We start from the raw sequence: 10,420 nt of genomic DNA on the forward strand, positions 1-10,420 counted from the left end.
GGCAGGTCTGGGCTGACAAAACCATGCAATCTCGAGTCAAAACTTTTGCTTGGCGACTTCTCAGGCTTGCACTAGGCACTGGAAGCCTCTGGAAATCACGCAGTGACCACAGGTTTCACTGCCTCTGGAGGTCAACGCCTCGCCCGCCCGGACGGCCTCCCTCCTCTCCTAGGCCAGGCTCCTAGCTAGCTGTAATGGAACTGTAATCCGTAACTGACACCAACTGCAAGCCCCATCTCAAGCCACAACTAATTTAATTTTATCTATCATGTGGTGCCGCACTGCCTCTGGAAATCACGCAGTGACCACAGGTGAGTCAGTCGGTCGATCCTGCAAGCACGGCGGTGCAGCTAAGCATAGGCAAAGCCATGGCGAGCACCGGGGGCACGCCGTTCCTGCTGTCGCCCGCGACGGGGCACGCGGCCACCGCGGTATTCGACGTCGAGGCCGTGGGCGCGGGCGCCGGCACCGGCGCCCAGCACCGGGCCGCCAAGTCAACGCCCGCTCCCGACGCCGGCGCCACCTTCGTGCTCGAGTCCAAAGGTACGGTGCGCGCCGCTTGCCATGCCTGCCTGCGCATCCTCGATCCATCCATCTCACTCACGTCGCCGCCGCCGATTTCGCAGGGACGTGGTGGCACGCCGGGTTCCACCTGACCACGGCCATCGTGGGGCCGACGGTGCTCACGCTGCCGTACGCGCTCCGGGGCATGGGCTGGGGGCTCGGCCTCGCCGCGCTCACCGCCGTCTTCGCCGTCACCTTCTACGCCTACTACCTCGTGTCCAGGGTGCTCGACCACTGCGAGGCCGCCGGCCGCCGCCACATCCGCTTCCGCGAGCTCGCCGCCGACGTCCTCGGTACGCACGCACGCTCTGCCTCCGCAGATACGGGCGGCCATCAGTTGACCAAGCAAGCTAATTAATAAGATGGTTGTTCATGACGGCCGGTGGTGTGATTGATAATTTGATTGGTTGGTTAATCGATCTGTTTCTTCAACTAAGGATCGGGATGGGTGTTCTACGTGGTGGTGAGCGTGCAGACCGCCATCAACGCCGGCGTCACCACAGGGAGCATCTTGCTTGCCGCTGACTGCCTCAAGGTAACGCCTTTTGTTTTTCATCAGTCCATCCATGTTTCCTTCTTCCTTTGAGTTTGCACCAAGTTTTTAATTTGTTACCGTTCGTCATCTAATCTATAATCTATAATTTATAATTCTATAATAAATATCTATATTTTCTTTTTAGATAATAGATTTTCATTAATCTGGGCTCTATATATTCATAAAGGATATACACAGCCAAATATCTATATTTTCTATGATAAGAGCGAAGCATTTCTTTTAACACGCTTTTTTATATTTATTTCTATAATATCCCTAAGTTTTGGTGCGTGTTCACTTTTTTTTCTCCTTTTGTTTTTCCTGACAGCTGGTTTTTATTGAGCCAACATTATTTTTCATGACATTGTCTAGCCAGTCCCTCGCGGCCTCTTCAACAATCAGAACATAATGAAATTTTACATATGAGCTCCGTGATGAATGTAAACTCATGTGAATAGGATAAGAACTGTTATGAACGACGTATATGAATATGAAGTAAAGAATCAAGCCACAGAGGAGACACACGATTTAACGTGGAAAACCCCTCCGATGTGAAGGGGAAAAACCACGGGCACCAGCCAGCAACAATCTCACTATCTCAAGAGTTTTGGGTTACACGCCTATGGCGGCTTACAAGAGAATCAAGTCTCCACGAAACCCTAGCAAGGGTATATATACCGTACCGTACCGCGGGGGGCTCCGCCCCCCGCACCCCCCGAGCACAGGGGGCTCCGGCCCAAGCCTCCGGCGACGGGCCTCCGCTTCGCTCCGTCAGAAGCCTGGCCTATATTCTGGAGTGAATTTGGAACAACTCCAACTTGAGACAAATTCATCTTGTATCATAAATCAACCCTTTATCCTGAACATAACAAAGATAGAAAACCACTGGTGCCAACAATAGTCTCTTGGACTATCCAATTAAACCAACTAAGCTTGAGCACAGCTCAAACTTAGCAACAGGAACAGGCTTTGTCATCATATCAGCAGGATTATCATGAGTACTAATCTTGCATACCTTTAGCTTACCTTCTTCAATCACATCACGCACAAAATGATACTTGATATCTATGTGCTTAGTTCTCTCATGGAACATCTGATCTTTAGTGAGGTAAATTGCACTTTGACTGTCACAGTGCAAACTTATGCAAGATTCAACTCCACAAAGCTCAGCGTACAAACCTTTCAGCCAAATTAATTCTTTGCACGCTTCACAAATAGCCATATATTCTGCTTCAGTAGTAGACAAAGCAACAACTGACTGTAAAGTAGCCCTCCAACTCACAGCACAACTGCCAACAGTAAACACATAACCTGTAAGTGATCTTCGCCTGTCCAGATCAGCAGCATAATCAGAATCCACATAGCCAATAAGACCCTTATCAGTTCTTCCAAACTTTAAACAGGAATCTGCTGTACCTCTGAGGTACCTAAAAATCCACTGAACTGCCCTCCAATGTTCTTTGCCAGGATTAGACATATATCTACTAACAAGACTCATAGCATATGATAAATCTGGACGAGAGCAAACCATGGCATACATCAAAGACCCCACAGCACTAGAATAAGGAACCCTTGACATGTATTCAATCTCTGCATCTGTACTAGGACACTGAGCAGCTGACAACTTAAAGTGAGGTGCAATAGGGGTACTAACAGCCTTAGCATTTTGCATGTTGAAACGCTGAAGAACTTTCTTGATATAATTTTGTTGACTAAGAAATAGCAAACCAGATTTTCTGTCTCTACTAATTTTCATACCAAGAATTTTCTTAGCACTACCAAGATCTTTCATATCAAAACCACTACTCAATAGCTTCTTTAACTTAGTGATTTCAATCTTACTCTTGGCAGCAATCAGCATATCATCAACATATAACAGCAAATATATAGGTGATCCATTAACATGCTTGATGTAAACACAGCTATCATACTTAGATCTTTTAAAACTGTGTGCTAACATAAATGAATCAAACCTCTTGTTCCACTGACGAGGGGACTATTTCAAACCATACAAGGATCTCTTCAACTTGCACACATATTTTTCCTTGCCGGGCACTATGAACCCTTCTGGTTGGTCCATGTATATGTCCTCCTCAAGCTCTCCATGCAAAAACGCAGTCTTCACATCTAACTGCTCAAGCTCAAGATCATGTGAAGCAACAATACTAAGGAAAGTACGAATTGAACTGTGTTTTACCACTGGAGAGAACACATCATTGTAGTCAACACCCGGAATTTGACTGTAGCCTTTAGCAACTAACCTTGCCTTATACTTTAGAGGCTCGCTTGGAGATAAACCCTCCTTTCTCTTGAAGATCCATTTGTAGCTGATGGTCTTCTTATTCTTAGGCAAAGGTACAATCTCCCATGTACTGTTCTTCTCAAGAGACTGCATCTCCTCATGCATAGCAGAAATCCAATTCTCAGTATCACCACAACGAATAGCTTCTTTATAGGTTGCTGGCTCATGAACATTCTCCACCTGTTCAGCACAACTCAAAGCATAGTAAGACAAATTACACTCTTCAATAAGACGCTTAGGAGGTGCAATTGTCCTTTTTGACTTGCGTTGAGCAATAGGTAAATCCTCCTCTAACTGCAAAATAGGAGGAGTTTGCTGAACATCATCATGAGCATCATCCTCAGCAACATCATTATCATGGTCACCATGCTCATCAATAGGCTCCACCTGCACACCTGTATCATCATCAACATGCTCCACCTGCATGCGCATACGCTGCAGCTCTTTTTCTGGAACATGATCTGAGGGCAAACTGTCAGTAAACATCACAGATTCATTGAAAACAACACTTCTGCTCATAAAAGTCTTTCTTGTTTCAGGATTCCACAATTTATAGCCTTTGACTCCCGAACTATAACCAAGGAAAAGACACTTAACAGCTCTAGGCTCTAATTTTCCATTATCAACATGAGCATAAGCAGTGCATCCAAAAACTTTCAACTGTGAATAATCAGCAGGCGTACCAGACCATACCTCAATGGGAGTTCTTTTATTTAGTGGAATAGAAGGCGACCTGTTTATCAAGTAACAGGCAGTATTAGCAGCTTCAGCCCAAAAATGTTTGCTCATCCTGGCATTAGACAGCATGCAACGGGCCTTAGATATGATGGTTCTGTTCATGCGTTCGGCCACACCATTCTGTTGTGGAGTATGGGGTATGGTGTGATGCCTAACAATGCCTTCCGATCTGCAATAATCATTAAATTCACGCGAACAAAATTCTCCACCATTATCAGTACGAAGCAATTTTACCTTCCTTTCAGTTTGCCTTTCTATCATTACTTTCCAGTCCTTAAAAGCAGCAAAAGTATCATCTTTCTGTTTCAGAAAATAAGGCCAAACCCTTCTAGAGTAATCATCAATAATTGTAAGCATGTAACGAGCACCACCAAGTGAGGACTTACGGGAAGGACCCCATAAATCAGCATGAACATAATCAAGAGTACCTTTAGTGGTGTGAACAGAAGTGTTGAAATGTACCCTTTTATGCTTCCCGAAAATACAATGCTCACAAAACTTTATTTTACTCGAAGTGCAGCCATCCAGCAGGTTTCTCCTCATCAATTCTGCCATACCATGGTGACTCATATGTCCCAAACGCATATGCCAAAGATTAGTTTTACTAGGTTCATCATTAGTAACAGCAGCAACAGCGGAATCAGAACCAGGTAAAGTACACCCTCTAAGGACATATAACTTTGCAGAATTAAGATCACCTTTCAAGCAAACAAGAGAACCTTTTGATACCTTCAGAACGCCATCTGAACCGGAATATTTGTAACCTTCTGCATCAAGCGTGCTTAATGAGATAAGATTTCTGGACATCCCTGGTATATACCTGACATTTTTCAGCGTGCGTGTCATGCCATCATCAGTCTTGATCTGAACTGATCCAATCCCCACAATGTCACACGGGTTATCATCTCCCATCCGCACAACATCCCCTTTCTGCACAGGCTTATACGAGCTAAACCAATTTCTGTTAGTGCAAATATGAAATGAACATGCGGAATCGAGAATCCATTCATCATGACCAGCAACACAACCAGCAAATACTACCAGACAATCTCCAGAATCATCATCAGACGCAGCAGCAGCAACAGAGACCTTACCAGCCGACTTTTGTTTCCTCTTCTCCTTATTCTGTACTTTTCTGCAATCCTCAACATTATGATTTGTCAGCTTGCAATAAACACAGAACTTTTTATTACCATGCGGCTTGGACTTTGAACGGCCTCTCCTTTCGTAGTTCTTTCTACCATCATTGCCATCATTAGAGGATCTGTTTTCAGTTCTGCCTCTCACATGCAAAGCATCACCCTTGGAGGACGACGTCCCGTCATTCTGCACCATGCCTCTCATCTTTTCCCTAGACTGGAGAGCCTCATAAACTTCCTTTAGGGTTAGTTCATCACGGCTCAAAAGTATGGTGTCACGAAAATTTGCATACGAATTTGGCAAAGAACATAGCAGTAAAAGACCTAAGTCCTCATCATCATACTTCACCTCCATCGACACTAGGTCGGCGACGATCTTCTTGAATTCAGCGATGTGGCTCATCACTGAATCCTCCTCCTTCATCTTCAGGGTGAACAGCTTCATCTTCATCTGCATCTTACTGGTTAGATCCTTGGACATACAGATTGATTCCAGTTTCAGCCATAGTTCTGCAGCAGTTTTCTCTTTCAGACACTCCTGCAAAATATCATTATGAAGATGCAACTGAATTAGGGCGAGCGCCTTCTGATCCTTGCGGATCTCTTCTGGAGTCCACTCGGCCTTCCTCTTTCCGAAACTATCTAGCGCCTCATCATAGTCATGAGTCTGCGCCAGAATCCCCCGCATCTTGACTTGCCATAGCGAGAACCGCGTGTCGTAGTTCAGCAGCGGAAGATCGAACTTCATCGACGTCGTCATGAACCCTAACAGCAACCAAAGCTCTGGTACCACTTGTTATGAACGACGTATATGAATATGAAGTAAAGAATCAAGCCACAGAGGAGACACACGATTTAACGTGGAAAACCCCTCCGATGTGAAGGGGAAAAACCACGGGCACCAGCCAGCAACAATCTCACTATCTCAAGAGTTTTGGGTTACACGCCTATGGCGGCTTACAAGAGAATCAAGTCTCCACGAAACCCTAGCAAGGGTATATATACCGTACCGTACCGCGGGGGGCTCCGCCCCCCGCACCCCCCGAGCACAGGGGCGAGACCTGATGGGCCGGCTTCAGACTCCGCTACGCTCCGGCCCAAGCCTCCGGCGACGGGCCTCCGCTTCGCTCCGTCAGAAGCCTGGCCTATATTCTGGAGTGAATTTGGAACAACTCCAACAAAAAGAACTAGGATAAGGATAGGGAAAAGATTTGCTCATTGTTTCGAATGTCGCCGCATGCCCTTACGACATCAGTATCTCGCACCCCGTATAATATAACCCTGATCAATGGCACTTGTATAAGTTAGAGCAAACCGCGCCCAATGTTTGTACGAATTTCGATGCTAAACGTATTGGTATTGGTTTGCAACGTACGTGCATGTTTGCTAGTTTCTCTAATGTTTATGCTAATATAGTTTGGAGAATAATAAAGAAAAGATAGCATTTTTAAAAACAAAAAATATAATATTTCTGGTTTAGCGAGGACTAAGCTACCGTGAGTTGACTTTGAGCTGCCTGCTTTGGGGTGATACAGTTTAGTAACATAACATCTGATGGTGACCTAGCTAGGATTGGACTTTTGGCTTCCATGGTTCCATTCCATCCAAGGGGAAATTCAGTCAGCTTACATGTACAAGAAGGATTGGTACTTTGAATGGTTCTGTGTCTGAAAACAGCTCGATTTAGTATTAATATATGTTCTGAAATCGAAACCCAGTCAATATGCAAGTTTCAGTTTTGGGAGGCAGACATCAACATATAGTATGTATCAATCGATGATGGTCTCAGTATACATCTCACTGTATCCTTTCTGCACATCATATATTTACGCATGCAGATAATGTACTCTGACCTGGCACCGCACGGCCCTCTGAAGCTGTACCATTTCATCGTCATCGTGGCCGTGGTGCTGGCCTTCCTCTCGCAGCTGCCGTCGTTCCACTCGCTGCGGCACATCAACCTCGGCTCCCTCATCCTCAGCTTCGCCTACACCATCCTCGTCTCGGCTGCCTGCATCCGAGCAGGCGCGTCGAGCGACCCTCCAGCGAAGCACTACTCGCTGAGCTCGTCCAAGTCGGAGAAGACCTTCAACGCGTTCCTCTCCATTTCCATCCTCGCCTCCGTCTTCGGCAACGGCATCCTGCCAGAAATCCAGGCCACGCTGGCGCCGCCGGCCGCCGGGAAGATGACCAAGGCCCTGGTGCTGTGCTACGCGGTGGTGTTCTTCACCTTCTACCTCCCGGCCATCACCGGCTACTGGGCGTTCGGCAACCAGGTGCAGTCCAACGTTCTGCAGAGCCTGATGCCGGACGAGGGCCCCTCCCTTGCGCCGACGTGGCTGCTGGGCCTCACCGTCGTCCTCGTCCTCCTCCAGCTCCTCGCCATCGCGCTGGTGTACTCGCAGGTGGCGTACGAGATCATGGAGAAGAACTCGGCGGACGTAGCGCACGGCCGGTTCTCGCGGCGAAACCTGGCGCCCCGGGTCGCGCTGCGGACGGCGTACGTCGCGGCGTGCGCGCTCGTGGCCGCGGCGCTGCCCTTCTTCGGCGACATCGTCGGCGTGGTGGGCGCCGTGGGATTCATACCGCTCGACTTCATCCTCCCCGTCGTCATGTACAACACGGCGCTGGCGCCGCCCAGGCGCTCGCCCGTGTACCTGGCCAACGTCGCCATCATGGTCGTCTTCACCGGCGTCGGCGTCGTCGGCGCCGTGGCGTCCGTGCGGAAGCTCGCGCTCGATGCTGGCAAGTTCAAGCTCTTCAGTGACAACGTCGTGGACTGATGATTATATCAGTGTTAGCAAGAACAACGTAATCAATGCAAGCTGCGGTTGTCGTTGTTGAAATCTTGTTAATTAAATTCCAAATTTTGAAAGTGTACATATCGACTCTGTCCCTCAATCGATCTTATCCTTTGTCTCCCGTCACTGACAAAGTTCGTTAGACCCGTGCCTAATACTATCTTGATTTGAGGAAGTGCAGATATGAAATTTAGGATCCATCAAAATCGCTTTTGAGCAAGGATTTTTTAACCTATAAAAATACTATGTCATCGATTGAAAGACGTGTCTTTTCTAGTGTCGGGATTAAAACCGACCTTGAAAATCTATTTTTATGGATGGTTTGTTAAAAATAACCATCCATATAAATGCCTTTCTAGGACTGGCCGGCTTGTTTAAATGAACCGCTCCTTAAGATACTTTTAATACTTTTAAGTTTACTACTATATTTGGTTTTGCATTCTCTCCCTAATTTGTGCGTATACATACCGTCAAATTTTACATATCGTAGCCCACAATTTCACTATTTCAAAGTCACTATATACAATGGTTACTAATAATATTTATACATAGTTTATTTACACTTGTTTTAGGGCAGCTCCAGTGTTGGAGCAGAAGCGAACCGAGGGCAGATGAAACTGAACCATGCACATTGGAGCATGCGAACCGTGGGTGTCAATTCAAAAGCGAACTCGGTTCGGCTGCTGCGGCATAAAATATTTGGGTGAGATCTCAGCAGACCTCACACCTAAAAAGCACCAGCTCAAAATGATTCTTTATTCAATGTCAGAACAAAAATCGATGTTCACGCTGTGGTGGCTGAGCAGTAAAAAGGTCAATCGAACTTTGTCTGCCACGGTTCGAATACGACGCTGGAGGTGCTCGGATAGGTAATTTGTTTTATTTTTATTTTTAACACTGTTTTTAAACTATTCTTAATTCTAACACTGTTTTTTTTCTTCAAAAGTAACACTTTTGACCGTGCCTACATTTTCAGGGCGCGGCAGGGTGCGTACGTGACAACGTCCCGCCTCGCCGGTCGCAGACGTGGCAGGCCTTGCCGCGCCACCGATCAGGGCGCGGCTGTGACGCGCCACCCGTCAGAGCGTGGCAGAGCCAAATAGAGATTCGCGGCCCAGTCCCTTTCCTCCCTCTGTTTCACTCCGCACCACACAACAGCCGCCTCCGCGCCGCCCAGCCCCCACCGCCGCGCCTGCCCCGTTGGCTCCCTCTCTCCCTTGTCTCCATCTCTCAGTCCCTCCCTGTCCCCACTGCGCCGTCGCCCCTCCTCGTCGCCGGCGCGGTCGCTGCTTTCCTGTGGCGCGGCCTCCCTCTCTCCCCATCCTCTTCCTCCCCTGCCACCCCCTGTCCTTAACCCTCCTCCAACTTTGGGCGCAGAAGAAGCCCGCCGCTGGCCGGCCATTGCCTCCAGCGGCCAGCTTGTCGCCTTAGGTGGAATGGGGTGATCCTCTTGCCGTCGGTCGACCATTCCCGCCGTGGTTTGTCGAGATAATCCTCTTGTGCATTTGTTGCTTTAATAGAATTGTTGTTAGCTAGGGTTAGGATTCAAAAGTAGTCAATGAAATTAGTAAAGTTAGCTAGATAGGTATAGTTAGTGAAGTTAGTATAGTTGGTTAATACAGTTAGTTAGTATTATTAGTATAGGTACTAATATTAGTTAGTGAATTTAGTATAGTTAGTTAGAATTGTTGTTATAGGTATTAATATTATATTAGTTAGTTTTCTTATTTAGTAGGCACGACGATTTGGATGACCTGATAAAGTTTCTTGAAATGCTTTTGTAGATGGATTGTTGTGTTAGAGTTTTTTACGGAGGAAGTGTTAGGAGAGAAGATGGTATGTTTGAGAATATGGATGAAGAATTGGAATGGTTTGATGAACCATCTTTGTGTTCGTTTGAAGGGAAAGTTTGGCGGTGATTTTACACTGAAGAGGAGGTTTGATAGTGGAAAGACTGGGTACTATGGATTTGGATGGTCAGTTGACGCAGGAGCAGTTTCATTCAAGTCAAGTAGGCTGTATAAGCAATGACTTCGATGTGAACGAGTTCGAACGGAAAGAGGAGGAGCAGGAGAAGGAGGACATGATCGGTGATGTAGTTAGCAGTGATTCAGATGATTCAGATGATGACCAGGGAGGTAGACATGCTATGCCCACACCGGTTTATGCCATGCTAGTGCCTATTCATGGTATGCCATTACCAGTACCAACTGAGATTTTACAAGCTATGCCGGCTACAAGAGAATACATTAGTACACAAGAATACATTAGTACCAATGGCCCTGTTCGCTTGGAGGAATTTGAATGAATCTAGAGGAATCTGTGAGCGTGAACAATGTTT

General features: G+C 46.8%; 1 protein-coding gene across 1 annotated transcript; it reads left to right on the top strand.

The window, feature by feature from the left end:
- Window positions 1–368: 368 nt before the first annotated feature.
- Window positions 369–8,061, top strand: LOC136514843 (probable GABA transporter 2). The gene is made up of 4 exons (XM_066508547.1): window positions 369–543; window positions 627–857; window positions 1,002–1,099; window positions 7,117–8,061. Exons 1-4 carry the CDS (start codon window positions 369–371, stop codon window positions 8,059–8,061), a joined length of 1,449 nt encoding a protein of 482 aa, XP_066364644.1.
- The last annotated feature ends 2,359 nt before the right edge of the window (window positions 8,062–10,420 follow it).

The sequence above is a fragment of the Miscanthus floridulus genome, chromosome 17, assembly GCF_019320115.1.
Source record: "Miscanthus floridulus cultivar M001 chromosome 17, ASM1932011v1, whole genome shotgun sequence".
Taxonomy (NCBI): domain Eukaryota; kingdom Viridiplantae; phylum Streptophyta; class Magnoliopsida; order Poales; family Poaceae; genus Miscanthus; species Miscanthus floridulus.

Excerpts from the sequence above, each read along its gene's own strand:
- LOC136514843 (XM_066508547.1), top strand. The coding sequence starts at position 369 with ATGGCGAGCACCGGGGGCACGCCGTTCCTGCTGTCGCCCGCGACGGGG. Across the intron at positions 858-1,001 it reads GCTCGCCGCCGACGTCCTCG|GATCGGGATGGGTGTTCTAC; the intron begins GTACGCACGCAC and ends TCTTCAACTAAG. Across the intron at positions 1,100-7,116 it reads TTGCCGCTGACTGCCTCAAG|ATAATGTACTCTGACCTGGC; the intron begins GTAACGCCTTTT and ends TTACGCATGCAG.